Source organism: Geotrypetes seraphini, chromosome 4 (genome assembly GCF_902459505.1).
Source record: "Geotrypetes seraphini chromosome 4, aGeoSer1.1, whole genome shotgun sequence".
NCBI classification, from domain to species: domain Eukaryota; kingdom Metazoa; phylum Chordata; class Amphibia; order Gymnophiona; family Dermophiidae; genus Geotrypetes; species Geotrypetes seraphini.
This window is the reverse complement of record NC_047087.1, coordinates 21,953,344-21,969,799: the sequence shown is the minus strand read 5'-3', so window position 1 is coordinate 21,969,799 and position 16,456 is coordinate 21,953,344. Positions and strand designations below refer to the sequence as shown.

Here is a 16,456-nt window from a genome sequence, read left to right as displayed (position 1 = left end):
GCTGGCAAGAACAGTGTGTTGTGAAGGCTGTCGCAGCAGAGAAGTTCCTGGACCATGATGACACCAGCCCTCAGAGCACCCCCTTATTGGCCTGCAGTGAATCGGTAAGTCCAATTTTTTACGAGAATGAATGGATTTGAATCGATTCAGCCGAAGTGAATCGGTGAATCGATTTAAATTGGGAATCGGGCAGCTGTACACCAGAGCCTCAGACAATACAGCTTTGGGCAGGGTGATGAAGCAGACAGGATCATGGAAGGTTCCATTGCACTCCAGAGGGGAAGGGGACAGGTGAGGGGCAGAAGGTAGTTGCTATGGTATTGGGAGGGTGGGGGGCTTTGGGAGTGGGCAATGTAGCGGGGTGTTAGCAGGCAGGAAGGAGGGCAGGTAGCAAGTGTGGAAATGGGTTTAAGGTGACAGACCTGGGATGGACAGAAATGACAATCAGGCTGACAGACTCTCAAACCAATTACAAATTGGGGGAAGGGGTTATTTACTAATGGTATGCATGCATTAGCACTGTTGTTACACATTTTCTTTTTTTTTCTTCCAATTCTTTATTATTTTCAAAACTTACAAATGTAACAGTAAATACATTTTATACTCAAATATCACACTTAATATCCATTTCAGAATTAATCCCCCTACCACCCTAAACAGTCACAATGTCCAACACATTAAATATCTACAATAAACCTCATATCAATATACCAAAATTCATTATCATACCAGACCCCCCCCCTCTTCCCCCCTCCCGGATGTTTAAAGGGGAAAACAATAATTAAACATTACAATAATTTGCTAATGGCTCCCAAGTCTCCTGAAATTTCTTGAAGTTCTCTTTCTGAATGGCTAATGTTGCGCATTTTCTGCTGCAGGGCCCGTTAAGTTCCCAGTAAGATCTCCCCGATGCTCATTTTCAGTCCTACCATTTTATTTTTCCTGTTCTTTAGGCCTAATCTTTTTTTTTTTTAAGCATGGATAGATGTTTTATAGGCATGATAAACTTTATTCTTATCCTGTTGTCTCTCAAATCAGTGATAGTACACATCGCTAGAGTGGTGCCTTCGTAGGTCCTGTTTGAGAGTCTCAGAGTCCTGGAAATCAATTTACTTGATGAAGGGAGGTCTAGATCCTGCCTCCACCTAGTTATTGAACACAACAGGATAACTGACATAAAGCAGAGTCAAGTCAAGGTTCTAGCACCAGTAGGGGATCTCTTAGTTGGTAGGGCAGTTCCGCAGGTGACCATGGCAAGAGTGTCTTTAGCGAGACTCTTCTACAGCAGTTGCAGTAAAATAATCCATGCAATATCTGGCCCATAAAAAAAATGCCATGGCGGTCCCCTCAGAACCAGAATGGAAGCAGGAGGGATGCCCACTCTCTCTTGTCAACACGAACCCTCCCCCCCCCGTGCCAGCCAAAATCAGCAGGAGAGATACCAAATCCTTCCTGCCACCACGAACCCCCCCACACCAGACAAAATTGGCAGGAGGAATGCCCACTGCCTCCTGCTGCCGCACAGCCCCTCCCCTACAAGGTCCCCCACCACAAGGTCCTCCGAACTAACCCCTTCCCTCTCCTGCTTCCCTTCCTAAAAGAAAATTGGCATGAGGGATGCCCACAGCCCCCCCCCGAACCCCCCACACCCCTGAACCTGCCCGGTCTATGGAACTTAGATGACAGCAGAAGGGATGCCCAATCCTTCATGTTCCTCAGGCTCGCCACTTCAAAATGGCAGGCCTTCCCCTTCCCGGTGCATCCTGGGATGCATGGGGAGGGGTTTAAGACTCTGATTGGCTCAGACACTTAAGGCCTCTTCCAGGGGAGGGGCTGGTGGCAGGAGGGAGTGGGTATCCCTTCTGCCTACATTCTGGTTCCGGAGTGGGTCATTGCAGAGGGCCGTCATCAGCGGGGGGGGGGGGGGGGGGAGAGGGGTGGAGGAGGGCACGGCATTTTTTTAAATGAGGAAAATATTGTGCGTGTATAACACATCTGTGTTAGAGAATGACATAGTGACTGTTACCCATGGCTAGCCCACCGGAAAGGGGAAAAAAAATCAACTGGTTGCCACGGTGAATAGCCATGTCCCTGCCGTAAAGGATTGGCTGCGAGTTGCTTCCCTTCCCACCCCTCCGGTTCAGCAGCCATTTTTACAACGTTCAAGGCAAGTGGTCAGCACTGTTGATGCTTCCATTCTGTAGAGTACTACTGTTGCAATTTTTTTACTACTTCACTTCATATATCATTTTCAGGTTTCAGGTCAGTGCCTTTAAAGAATGGTTATAGTGAAGACATTGAACTAGCATCTCTTCTGATCTACTGCAAAATGGAGCCAGTCCTGGTAGGTGAAATCCTAGGCTCTGTGTCATCTTGTTTTCCTTAATTCATTGTGCTCAGCTATGGCACTAGGTTTCTAGAAATATTATTGCTAGTGATCAGGAGTTTCTTAGAAGTACATAGCGCTACCACATGCCTGAGAACTCTACTCTTTCCCTTCCCCCCACCCCCATCATCTACCTACTAGAGTAGTGTCTCGCAAACTTTGTCAAGCCATGGCACACTAAACGCGGTGGCCGCGGCTTGAGTCACCCAGAAGTGCATGGATGTTGATGTGATGATGTCACATGCATGTGTGACATCATCAGCACATTGGAGAAGGCCTCCATACGGGCCCTGAGCTGCCAGTGGGGGGTGCTGGAAGGGAAGAGGCGCGGAGACCAGCCGGCACCAGTGCCTCTCCTCCTTCCCGGCATCTCACGGCATACCTGAAATCTCGGCAAGCACATAGTTTGTGATACACTGCACTAGAGGAAGTGTGTGTGTGTGTGTGGGGGGGGGGGGGGTTAGGTTTTCTGTTTGTGGTACACTCCTTTCCAGTCACATACCTCACAATAAATTCTTACTCTCACCCTTTTTCCTTTGTTCCCCTCACACTCCTGTCTCTTTCCTTTCGTTTCACTTCTTTCCCTTCACAGACCCCCCACTTTAGCCACCCCCAAAAATAAATAAAACAAATCTTTCAGCCTAATTTAAGTTTGTCAGTTTGTGGAGACACATTTCATGGACACAGTGTGGGGATCTCTGGCTTATAGAATCACAAGACTGCTGTGAGAACTAGTGGTGACTCTGAGTCAGAATGCAGGTCCTCCACAGAAAACCTTTTCCAGTATTCTCTTATCCATGGATTTAAAAAGGCAAATGACAGATTCATCCATATCTAATATCACAAGCGATGTCTATATATTGCAGTTTCACATCCATGCATTTCTTGTCAGTTTTGACATTTGTCTTTTTGGAGTATCTCTAAGATTCCTTATACACCAGTCCATGAGGACGGGAGGTGGGATGGATTTTGATGGGCCGTGAATGGATAGTTTTTTTATGGCCATTAAGAGGGAGGAAGGTTTGCCAAAGCAATCTAGATGTAAAATAGAAAGACAAATGAAGGCCTGGTCCATCTGCCATATCATTCAAAAACTCCTCAATAAAATATGATACGTTAATAGTTGGGTCTGTTTTGATTTTTGGAAATCCATCTGCCAGCACATAAAAGGAAAACATAAAATTATAAAGGGGCCAGAGACATTTATAAAAACAGAATGTGCTGCAGGTACATAATACCGTCCTGGTTATTAGCAATCTATAGATTACATCAGTGACCGCACAGTTCCTGAAGAAAATTAGCACAGCTTCAAGTGTTACATTTTTTTCCCTTGTGTAATTCCGTAATTTTTCTTCTACAGTTTTCCCAGTATTACAAAAGAACACAAATGAAAATTACATTTAGCACTTTGAAAGTGGTTTTTTGTTCACATGTGTCTTTTATCAACTACACTGCAACCCCTCCCCCCCATGAAAATTATTTTGTGTGAAAGTGCCGTTGAAGTGGCAATCTTCCCAATGGAATTTGAAAATTTTTCTCTGTAACATCGCTGTCTGTGTATAGTCTCTTCCTCTGTAAACCGCTCTGAACTGCTTGTGGTATTGCGGTATACAAAAATAAAGTTATTATTATTATTTTGCCGCTGTTTTCCTGTATTTTCTCCAGGGGATGACTGTTTAGTACTGTCTTTTTAAAAACTTGTGCAGCGTCATTTTTCAAAAGGACACACAGGAAGTAATAGCAAAACATTGAAGCAGTTATTTTGAAATTCTAGAGACTCTTCTTTTTTTCCTTCATACAGTATTACAATTTTAAGAGATTATACAATATAATCTTTTTTTAAAAATCTTTATTCATTTTACAACTTACAAGTGTATCAATAAAAGACATTTGAAATTGAATACATCACTTGATTTTCAATCATAATCAACGTTAATTAATAAAATTTTACCCCCCCTCCCTCCCACCCTTATCATAACATATGCAATCACATATATCATATAATATATTATTTTCTACTAATCTAAACATTTAATAAAAGATCAGAATTCCCCCCACCTTCACCTCCTCATTTACAATTGTACTAATAAATGGTATCTATTCATTACAATAATCTATCTATTCCCCTCATCCCCCCCCCCTCATTTGCAATTGTACTAATAAATGGTATCTATTCATTACAATAATTTGTCAATGGTCCCCAAACCTCTTTAAATTTATTATAATTCCCTTTTCGTATAGCTATTGTTCTTTCCATTTTATAAATGTGACACAACGAATTCCATCAAAAACTGTAATTGAGTTTGCTCCAATTCTTCAAATTACTTGTGATATGTTGTATGGTGACCCCTGTCATAATCAATAGAAGCCTGTTTTTTTAGATGAAATTGACATACCAAATAAAACCGTATCATACGATATCATGGAAACACTAATTAAAAGCAAATTGGACACGATCTTGAATGAAGGGAATCTTTGGGATCCCAGTCAGCATGGATTCACCAAGGGTAGGTCCTGCCAATCCAATCTCATCAGCTTCTTTGACTGGGTAACAAGAAAGTTGGACTTGGGAGAGTCTTTGGACGTCGTGTACCTGGACTTCAGTAAAGCTTTTGACAGTGTCCCACACCGCAGGCTGCTAAGAAAGATGGAATCGATGGGGTTAGGAGAGACACTAACTGCATGGGTCAATGACTGGCTGAGTGGCAGACTTCAGAGGGTGGTGGTTAATGGTACCCTCTCTAAAACATCGGAGGTGACCAGTGGAGTGCCGCAGGGCTCGGTCCTGGGTCCACTCCTTTTCAACATATTCATAGGGGATCTGACTCAAGGGCTTCAAGGTAAAATAACACTATTCGCCGATGACGCCAAACTATGTAATATAGTAAGTGAATGCAGTTTACAGAATTATATGGCGCAGGACCTGCTTACATTGGAAAATTGGTCCTCAACCTGGCAGCTAGGCTTCAATGCTAAGAAATGTAAGGTCATGCACCTCAGAAGCGCAAATCCATGCAGGACGTACTTCTTGAACGGAGAAACTTTAACTAGGACTTCAGCAGAACGAGATTTAGGAGTAATCATCAGTGCAGACATGAAAACTGCCAATCAAGTGGAGAAGGCTTCATCTAAGGCAAGGCAGATATTGGGTTGTATCAATAGAAGTTTCGTCAGCCGAAAGCCTGAAGTCATAATCCCGTTGTACAGGGCCATGGTGAGACCTCATCTGGAGTACTGTGTGCAATTCTGGAGGCCACATTACAGTAAAAATGTGCGCAGAATTGAATCGGTTCAGCGGACGGCCACCAGGATGATCTCGGGGCTCAAGGGTCTCTCATACGAAGAGAGACTGAACAAATTGCAGCTCTACACTCTCGAGGAACGTGATCGAAACATTTAAGTACCTCACGGGACGTGTCGAAGTGGAAGATGATATTTTCTTTCTCAAGGGACCCTCGGCCACAAGAGGGCACCCGCTCAAACTCAGGGGCGGAAAATTTCATGGCGACACCAGAAAGTATTTCTTCACAGAGAGAGTGGTTGATCATTGGAACAAGCTTCCAGTGCAGGTGATCGAGGCAGACAGCGTGCCAGACTTTAAGAATAAATGGGATACCCATGTGGGATCCCTACGAGGGTCAAAATAAGGAAATTGGGTCATTAGGGCATAGACAGGGGGTGGGTAAGCAGAGTGGGCAGACTTGATGGGCTGTAGCCCTTTTCTGCCGTCATCTTCTATGTTTCTATGATAATGCCACAGGATTTTCCAATAAACAATTTATTTGGCCCCATATTGATTTCCAAAAGGACAAGATACATGGACAATAGAATAATAAGTGATCTAGAGTCCCTGCTTCAAGATTACAATGCCATCTATTAGACTTAGAGCTATCTAACTTTTGTAATCGAACTGGGGTCCAAAATGCTCTATGTAAAAGAAAAAAACAAGTTTGTCTCATAGATGTGGACACTGTACTTCTCATCCTCTAAGTCCAAATTTGTGACCATTGAGATGCAGAAATCTGATGCTTAATCTCAATGCTCCAAATATCCCTAAGACCAGTTTTAGGCTTCTTATTTAAAAATCCATTTATCAATTTATATCACTGTGCGGCTTGGTGTCCCAGGAAGTCCACCTGAAAACATAAAAATTCCAAACTACAGTATATTGATTGCTAAGATTTTTCCATTCAGGGAACCCCACCTGAATAGCCTGCTTCAGTTGCAACCATCTGAAACTTTGTGATTTATTAAGACCATATTTATGTTGCAACTGTGAAAAATCAGTTTATCATTAGAAATAACATCATCTAAAATACGTATACCTGCTATCATCCAATGCTTCCAAATGACCTTAAATCCGCCAATTTGAATCTTAGAGTTTAGCCATATAGTTTGATTTGTCGATTTATATATTGGAATAGATCAGGGGTAGGGTACCATATTCCAGTCGGGTTTTCAGGATTTCCCCAACGAATATGCACTGAAAGCAGTGCATGCACATAGATCTCATGCATATTCATTGGGGAAATCCTGAAAACCCGACTGGAATACGGCTCTCGAGTCTGAATTGTGTTCACCTCCAGTATCTCCAAGAAATTGCAAAGGAATCTCTTAAAGTAGCTCTGAAATTACAAAAAATCATTTTGTACTTGTCCTACACAACTTGTAGCTGTATTTTAAGCATGCAGACATGATGCATTTTTAAAGAATTTCTGACCATTTGGGATTTTTTTTTTCTTCTTAATTATGATGATGAATTTTGTTCTGCAGGCGAGTGAAGAAGAACTGTATTCGTCATGCCGGCAGCTGCGTAAACGGCAGGCGGAATTGAATAATGAGTTATTCTTATATGACACCCATCAAAATATGAAGCATGCCAACCGAGAGGCCCTTGTGAAAGAGTTCAGATCCAATGCGAGCCAGTTACATATGTACCAGGAGACCTGCAGCAAGAGGTATTTCGTACTTCTCTGCACTACTGTTGGATTCGACAGCACTCAGAGCTGACTTAGGTTACATCCTACTGACCGACAAGTTAGTTTGAGGCGAAAGATGTGTTCTGTCCTCATGATGTGTGCAATCCATACAGAGTAGAGAATGACACCCACAGGAACTCAATTTCCCCATCCCGTCCCCACGAGTTTTGTCGCTGTCCCTGCCCCATTCCTGTAAGCTCTGCCTTAACCGCACAAGACTCAAACACTTATGATTTTAAAGTGTTTGGGGCTTGTGCAGATGAGGACGGAGCTTGCAGGAACGGGGCAGGGAAAGAACTCGCTGGGACAGGCCGGGAAAATTAGTTTCTGCGGGGCCGGGGAAAAAATTGTCCCCGTGTCATTCTCTAATACAGAGTCAAATACAGGAAGGGGGTTTCATGGTGTTTCAAAGACCCAACTTATACCCTGAATCCCAGAGTTTAGTTTCAGACATGTATTGTTTTTTCATACACATTTCCACCTTGTAGTACATATTTTTACTATTATTTTTGTAGAAATTTTAATGAAAAATCTGAGTGCATTAGCAATGGACTACTCTATTTTTATTGAGCAGTACATTTTTATTTAGAGCTCCTCCAGACGAAGAAAAATACTATAGTTACGGACTCTCTCTACTCTTCTACCCACCCCCTCACCTCTCCCTCCCTCTTGGGTCTCCTTATCTATACCTGTACCGAGACCCTACCTCTGCTCATCCCTTGAGTTCTCCTTGTATTCCCTTCCTTTGTTCTCAACTCTGACCTTACCATGGTCCTTTGTTATTTGTATTCCTATGTTACTTGTAATTGCATACTTACCTCTTATGTGCAATTAGAGAATGACACGGTGACAAAATTCATCACCCTTCCCGTCCCCGCGGATAACCGCAGGAAATAATCCCATGTCATTTTCTAGTGTCTATTTCAACCTCGGTCCTTCTACACCAGCATTCTTCAGAGCAAAGCTTGCGGGTCAGTGGTTGTGGCCATTCATACTCTGATTCTTATGTGAGCCAAGGATAATGAAGCCATTGTGACATCACTGATGTGATTGGCTCTTAGGCACTGGTGGAATGAGGCATTATGACATCACAATATCTGCTCTGGATACCAGAGACTGTCATTCTGTAATGTCTGTTTCAACCTCGGTCCTTCTACACCAGCATTCTTCAGAGCAAAGCTTGCGGGTCAGTGGTTGTGGCCATTCATACTCTGATTCTTATGGGAGCCAAGGATAATGAAGCCATTGTGACATCACTGATGTGATTGGCTCTTAGGCACTGGTGGAATGAGGCATTATGACATCACAATATCTGCTCTGGATACCAGAGACTGTCATTCTGTAGTGTCTGTTTCAACCTCAGTCCTTCTACACCAGCATTCTTCAAAGCAAAGCTTGTGGGTCAGTGGTTGTGGCCATTCATACTCTGATTCTTATGGGAGCCAAGGATAATGAAGCCATTGTGACATCACTGATGTGATTGGCTCTTAGGCACTGGTGGAATGAGGCATTATGACATCATAATATCTGCTCTGTATACCAGAGACTGTCATTCTATAATGTCTGTTTCAACCTCGGTCCTTCTACACCAGCATTCTTCAGAGCAAAGCTTGCGGGTCAGTGGTTGTGGCCATTCATACTCTGATTCTTATGGGAGCCAAGGATAATGAAGCCATTGTGACATCACTGATGTGATTGGCTCTTAGGCACTGGTGGAATGAGGCATTATGACATCACAATATCTGCTCTGGATACCAGAGACTGTCATTCTGTAATGTCTGTTTCAACCTCGGTCCTTCTACACCAGCATTCTTCAGAGCAAAGCTTGCGGGTCAGTGGTTGTGGCCATTCATACTCTGATTCTTATGGGAGCCAAGGATAATGAAGCCATTGTGACATCACTGATGTGATTGGCTCTTAGGCACTGGTGGAATGAGGCATTATGACATCACAATATCTGCTCTGGATACCAGAGACTGTCATTCTGTAGTGTCTGTTTCAACCTCAGTCCTTCTACACCAGCATTCTTCAAAGCAAAGCTTGTGGGTCAGTGGTTGTGGCCATTCATACTCTGATTCTTATGGGAGCCAAGGATAATGAAGCCATTGTGACATCACTGATGTGATTGGCTCTTAGGCACTGGTGGAATGAGGCATTATGACATCATAATATCTGCTCTGTATACCAGAGACTGTCATTCTATAATGTCTGTTTCAAGCTCGGTCCTTCTACACCAGCATTCTTCAGAGCAAAGCTTGCGGGTCAGTGGTTGTGGCCATTCATTCTCTGATTCTTCCCTCTCTCCCTAAAGAATGACATGAAGATGGTTTGGGACGGGAACAGTGATGAATTTTGTCACCGTGTCATTCTCTATGTGCAATCTCTTCAGTTAACTGCTGTTAACCACATCAAACTTCATGGTGTATAGCTGTATACAAATAAAAGTTTATGTTATGTTATGTTAAAGTATACACTGTTCCTTCTCAAGTCTTGCCAGTGGGGGGGGGGGGGGGGGGGCGGGGTGCTGTTTCACTAGCATAATTCCTTGCTTGCCGCTGCTCTTTATTTGTTTGTCTTGCTTCCCGTGGAAAATTATTCTCTTTTTTAATTTGTTTGATTTTTGAAGAACATTAAGGTGATCATTACTAATTAGAGTGTTTACTGCGCATAGGGCATCAATTAAAAACTGATGCTCTAAGCGTAGGGTTACCAGACGTCCAGATTTCCCCGGACATGTCGGATTTTGAAAAGCTTCCCGTCAAAATCGCATCAGGAGGGGGCATCTGTGCATGCACAGATGCAACACGGTGACATCATGATGTCATTGCATCGCATCCGTGCCTGCACTGATCATGTCATCTGGGGGCGGGGCCGGGGGCATGGCCATGGTTCTAGATTTTCCTTCGGGGAAAATCTGGTAACCCTACCTATGCAGTCATGACGACACAATAGTTACATTGCACACTGGTTCTAATAGTGTTTAACTTGTACTTAAACTAAACTACTTATACTTAAACTCTACTCTTAATTTGCTGTATACTCCCTGTATTTAAATTACTACACAGTCTTGTATGTCCAAACATTTAAACCTATTGTACTTCTTATATGTCTAATTACTCTCCATTGTGTATGTTCACTTGTAGACTGTTCTGAGCTACTGGGAGGACGGGATAAAAATCTAAATAAATAATAAATAAATATCAAGAATGGTTGATTTTTTTGGTTTTTTTTTTCAGGTTAAGAGAGAAGAAAGTCAGTAACAGCAAATTCTATTAATTCTACTCCTAGAAGAGCAATTTTGATGCAATTCACCAGAACAGAGATGTCTTCCCAGCTCATCAGTAGTCAAACCCTTTTTTATTCCAAGTGAATGTCCCAGGAAGAGAACAAGATGTGTGGTTTTTATTAACTTCCTTTTCCTGCAAGCCCGAGGTTCTGTTTTAATAGATTGTTCTGCATAGAACATACACGTAGTTCTGCAGTCTCTCTTCTCAGGTTAACCCTTACAATGAGGTTTATGACTGTATGGATTAAGGGAAGTAAGAGCTTGATGAGTAGTGGGTGTTATTTATTAGTCACTGTGAAAGCACTTTTAATTTAAAAAATATATATAAATATTAAATATATATATATATAAATACTCGGACAGAAATCTCAGCATACACAGCCCGATGTGCAGTGTAAAACCTCCGATTGTGTATATTCACACAAAAGAGCCCCTCTCTAACTCAGGTTGATGTTACCTTGGAATTCATGGTGCAAGATTCACTGTATCCTCTTTCTTATGTACAGAATTCTGTAGAAATTATAGATATTTTTTTTTTTGTAAGAAAGCTTTTACTGCCACATTGCTGACTGTTGTAAGAACTACTCCAAAAGTGGTGTGTACCGCTCATGGCATCAAAGGAGGAAGTGAAGGCGAGTTCTTTCCAGTACTAATACAGTGATTTAAAAGAAGCTGAGCCACCTCTAGCCATGCAACTGCTCTCAAGTATTGCCACTGAAATTTTCAAATTACGTTGCATGTACGTGCCAGGCCTCAAAAATGACTCATTTGTTTAGAGCACAATGACGAATGCTTGCAGTACTGCTGTTTGTTGTACTACTTTTTTCATGATACCTGAAGGACACATGGATATATTTTTAAGCAAGGAGCTACTTTGCTAAATTAAAATCTCTTCCTTGGTTAGAGAGTGTTTGGTTTTGTGGGACTAATCCCTTTTATTAACCTACGGAAATAGATCACAACTATCTTTATTACATTAGAATATCTTCCATTATACTGTGTCGGTGTGCAAATGAATCATTTCCTGAATGACAGGAATGTTTTGACTGAACAAATATGTTGTATGAACATTACAGGGCCTGTTTCCTAAAATTCAGTAAGATTTTGCACTTACACTGCATGTTAAAAGTGAAAATTAACACACAGTAAGTGCAAAGGCTATGTAATAACTCTTGAAAGTGCGTCTATCATATCCCCCACAGTTACTGCACAGAAATGCCCCTTACCACATGTTAAGCTCATTTGCACTTAGCTGCTGTTGAGGAGGCATTGAGGGGCAAATTAAATAAAAGACGCCTAAAGTTAGGCGTCCATATATTTAGGCGTCCAAATAAATTGAATAATAAGCACAATTAATGACTTTAACAAGCAATAATTAGAACTTAGGCGTCCAAAGGCTATGCACGATTCTCAGAAGCAATATCTACAATTTCATGGACACACTTTAGAAAAAAACACATCTAACGGGATGGATGTGGTCTTTATATAGGCATCTCTTTGCAGAATCGTATGACACTCAGCCTTCTTAAGCATTCAAAGATGTCTACATTTTTGCCTAAAATGTAGGCGTTGCAAAGCCAAGTTTATTTCTGGGCATGAGTTGGGTGTGTTTTAGGCATGCCAGAGACATCCACATATAGGTGTATGGGTCTTCTGTTTTATGGGGTAAAGAGTACTCTCTTTGATAATAATGGAAAAAGATGTTTAATAATGTATTACTCAAGCAAAGCACATGGAAAAAATATTTATTGCATGCTAAACCTCATTCCCAAAGATTAAAAAGAAGAAAAGAAACACTACTCACAGTGGCTATGGCTCAGAGCAAGTAGACATATTTGTCGTACAATCTTGACATCATTGTGACATCATAAATATGCACCTAGATGACAGATTTGTCACAAAAAAATAGGAAAATATGCTGTGGATTTCAACCCACAGCCTTGGGAAGATGGAAGAAATGCATTTAACCATTGAGCCACATCAGGTTCCTGCACTGTGTGTGTGAGTCTCCTGCTGTTACATTACCCCAACACCTTCAGGCCATCCCAAACCACAACATAAATGTTTGGAAAGAGCCTTGGTGGTTTCAAATCCACTGCAAACCCTCCTGGTACTTTCACACCCTACTACTACTACTACTACTACTTATCACTTATATAGTGCTGAAAGGCATATGCAGTGCTGTACATTTTGAGATTTATAGACAGCCTCTGTGTGGAAGAGTGGCTCAGTTGTTAAAGGTGCTTCTTCCATCTTCCCAAGGTATGGTAGGTTCAGGTTCAAGTCCCAAGGGTGGTCAGGTACACCAGCACATATTCCTATTTTTTTTAGTGACAACCTGCCATCTAGGTGCATACTGATGATGTCACGATTGTGCATCAAACTTGTCCATTTGCTCTGAGCCACAGCCACTGGTCTCACCTGCAATGTGTGGGCGTGACTGAGGAACACAGAAGCCAAAAGGAAAGGTACGTTTGATATTTATCCTAGAGAAATGACTGCTTGTAAATCAAGACGATATGAGCTTGGCTTTTGAACTGACATGAGGTTTAATGCCCGAGGCTAGAGGGGAGGATGGATGGATCAGCAGCCCAAGGATCAAGGAAGGCAGGCAGGCAGCAGAGGTGACCCATCAAATTCGCGCACAACAATTGTGCCCTGACAAATGCGCCCCGACAATTGCATGCATTGAATAGGAGGTGACCCGTCAAATGTGCCCTGACAATTGCGCTCCATACTGCCCTGATCGCAATCCACAGCAGATACTAATTTGTCTTTATGAGGGTTACAAAGTAACCCTCGCCCACTACACATAAAAGATTCACTTGCTATCTAGTATTAGGGTAAGGTTTCATGATTATGGGAACCCTTTACATATATGAATATGTAGAAGGCACTGATTTGCTCAGACTCCTCAGGCCCTGTCCCTTGGGAGGGCTTGAGGCCCCTCAGGGCCCTCCCAAGGGACAGGATCTGAGGAGTCTGAGCAAATCAGGGCCTTCCACAGTCCATGTATGGCAAATTCAGATTGGTGTGCACATTTCACAGGGCATAATTGTCATGCGCACAATTGTTGGGGCACAATTGGGCGCGGATTTGTCAGTGTGCCGGCAGCAGAACACATTTTTCTTGTTTGGGAGAGTTCATTGTAATATGTTCCCATTACAGATCAATTGTTGAGAGATAGACCACCAAATGAATGGTTTGACTCAGAACTACTAACCACCAAACAGGAACTAAGAAAACTGGAAAGAATCTGACAAAAAACAAAAGAAACAGACAAGACAAACTGGAAACAAAAAATGAAAATATACAAAAATCTGATCAAAGAAAAACGCACAAAGCACTATGCACAAAAATAAACAGTGAAGAGTTGTTCAAACTAGTAAAAACGTTAACAGATACAACACGAATCCTGAAAAAGGACGAGTGCACCCCACCTGCCCAAATCCTAGCCAACTTTAAAAAAAAATAAAATCACAGACCTAAGAGCAACTCTACCCACACCCACAACAAATACACTTCACTACCTCGAACCCCACAACCAAGACTCCAGAGCAGACATGATCTGGGACCACTTTGAGTTCCCAAACTGGAATCAGTTCCTAAATTTATTCATAAATACACCAAATCAAACTGTCTTCTTGACGCATGTCCCCCCCAAATCATGACAGTTGCCCCACCAGACTTCAAAAAAGAACTATTTACATGGCTAACAACTGCCCTTACAAACAGAACATTAAACAAGGACATGGGACTAATACTGATCACTCCTATCCCCAAAGACCAGAAAACCTCCACAGCACTGACATCCAATTACAGACCCATAGCAAGCATTCCCCTTTTCACAAAGATACAGGAAGGATTGGTCAATCTACAACTAGTAAACTACCTAGACAAATTTAACATCCTTAGTGAACACCAATTACATTACATTAGAGATTTCTATTCTGCCATTACCTTGCGGTTCAAGGCGGATTACAAAAGAGATGAAAAATGTTGGGTTACAATGGAAGAACATTTGTCCTTTCTAGAGAGGTTATGTAGTTTCTTTGTGGCGGGAAGAGAAGGGGTGGGGGAGGAAGGATGGTAAGTTTGAAGTTAGAGCTGTTTCAGGAACTTCTTGAAGAGTATAGTTTTTATTTCTTTTCTGAACGTCTTGTAGTCTGGTGTCATTATCAGTAGATTGGAGATTTGGTTATCTAGTTTAGCTGCTTGAGTGGCCAGGAGGCCGTCGTATAGTTTTTTCCATTTTACTTCTTTGATTGAGGGGTGTGTGAATGATTGAGATGGTTTGGATGAGGCGGTTGTTCAGGTAGGTTGGGCTGTCTCCGTTTAAGGTTTTAAATAACATACAGTAGAATTTAAATAGTATTCTTTCTTGGATTGGTAGCCAATGTGAGTTGATGTATGCTTCTGTAATATGGTCGTGTTTTCTCAATGAGTAGATGAGTCTCAGAGCTGTATTTTGGATTGTTTGTAGTTGTTTAGTCATTGTAGCAGGGCAGGGGAGGTAGAGGATGTTGCAGTAATCTAATAGATTTAGGATTAGGGATTGTACTATAAGCTGGAATTGTGTTTTTTTGAAGAATTTCCTGACTTGTCTTAGGTTTCTCATAACTGCGAAGGATTTATTTATTTATTTATTTGCGGTTGCATGGTGCAGCATCGGTCTATAGTCATTCCTAGTAGTTTTATGGTAGTTTGAATGGGATAGTTGATTGTGTTAATTTCTATATTGGTTATGGTTGGGACCTTGTCGTTTTCGAGGAGGATGAATTTAGTTCTGTCTGTGTTGAGTTTCAGTTTGTGATCTTTCATCCAGGTTGCTACTGTTTCTAGTGTTTGGTGTAGTGTGTTTGTCATGGCAGTTTTTGGTTGATCAAAAGGTATGAGAATGGTAATGTCATCTGCATAACTGCAGGTGGTGATGCCTAGATTATTCAGGTATGTTCCAAGAGATACAGTGTATAGGTTGAAGAGAGTAGGAGATAATGGGGATCCTTGTGGTACGCCGCAAGGGTTGGACCAAGGTTCAGATTTTTCTTTTTCTGATTTTATTCTGTATGTTCTGGATTTTAGGAAGCCTTCAAACCAAGAGTATACTTTATCTGAGATGCCTATTGCATCCAAAATTTGCAGTAGGATGTTATGATTTACCAGGTCAAATGCTGCGGTAAGGTCTAGTTGTTAGAGAAGCATTTTTTTTCCTGTGCTGAGGTGTTGTCTGGCTGTGTCAATGAGGGAGCCTAGTAATGTCTCTGTGCTGAAGTTGGATCTGAAGCCAGATTGCATGGGGTGAAGTATATTATGGTCATCTAGATAGTTGGTGAGGTGTTTGGCTACTAGTCCTTCTGTCAGTTTGACATATAGAGGTATTGAGGCAATGGGTCTGTAGTTGGATGGTTGGTCCTTTTGGATCTTTTTGGATTGGGGTGATGATGATTTCACTGAGGTCAGTTGGGAAAAGGCCGTCAGTGAGCATGGTTTGTATCCATTGCAGAAGTAGAGTACAGAATTTTGTGCTAGAGGTTGTAAGGAGATATGGTGGGCAGTGGTTCAGGTCACAGGATGTGTGGCTGTACTTTTTGTAGAGTTTATTGAATTCAGACCATTGTATGTTGGGGAATTGAGACCATGTTCTGTCACCTGCAGTTGATTCTTTATCTGTGGGAGGAACTGTGAGTTTGTTTAGGTGGGATGGGGTACAATTGAGGGTGGCTCTGGCATTGTAATTTTGTTATTGAAGTGTTCTGCTAAGAGGGTGGCTGAGGGGGGTGGGGTATTGTTAGTGGTTATGTAGGG

At 42.0% G+C, this 16,456-nt stretch overlaps 1 protein-coding gene across 6 annotated transcripts in view; it reads left to right on the top strand.

The window, feature by feature from the left end:
* Nucleotides 1–11,556, top strand: part of PLCG2 (phospholipase C gamma 2) — a 210,632-nt gene extending 199,076 nt beyond the window's left edge. For all 6 annotated transcript variants that reach the window (XM_033941197.1, XM_033941196.1, XM_033941199.1 and 3 more), the window contains 3 exons: nt 2,256–2,344; nt 7,160–7,344; nt 10,602–11,556. In XM_033941197.1, the coding sequence (XP_033797088.1) occupies nt 2,256–2,344; nt 7,160–7,344; nt 10,602–10,641 (314 nt within the window). In that variant the 3' untranslated portion in view covers nt 10,642–11,556. The remainder of the gene's footprint in view (nt 1–2,255; nt 2,345–7,159; nt 7,345–10,601) is intronic.
* The last annotated feature ends 4,900 nt before the right edge of the window (nt 11,557–16,456 follow it).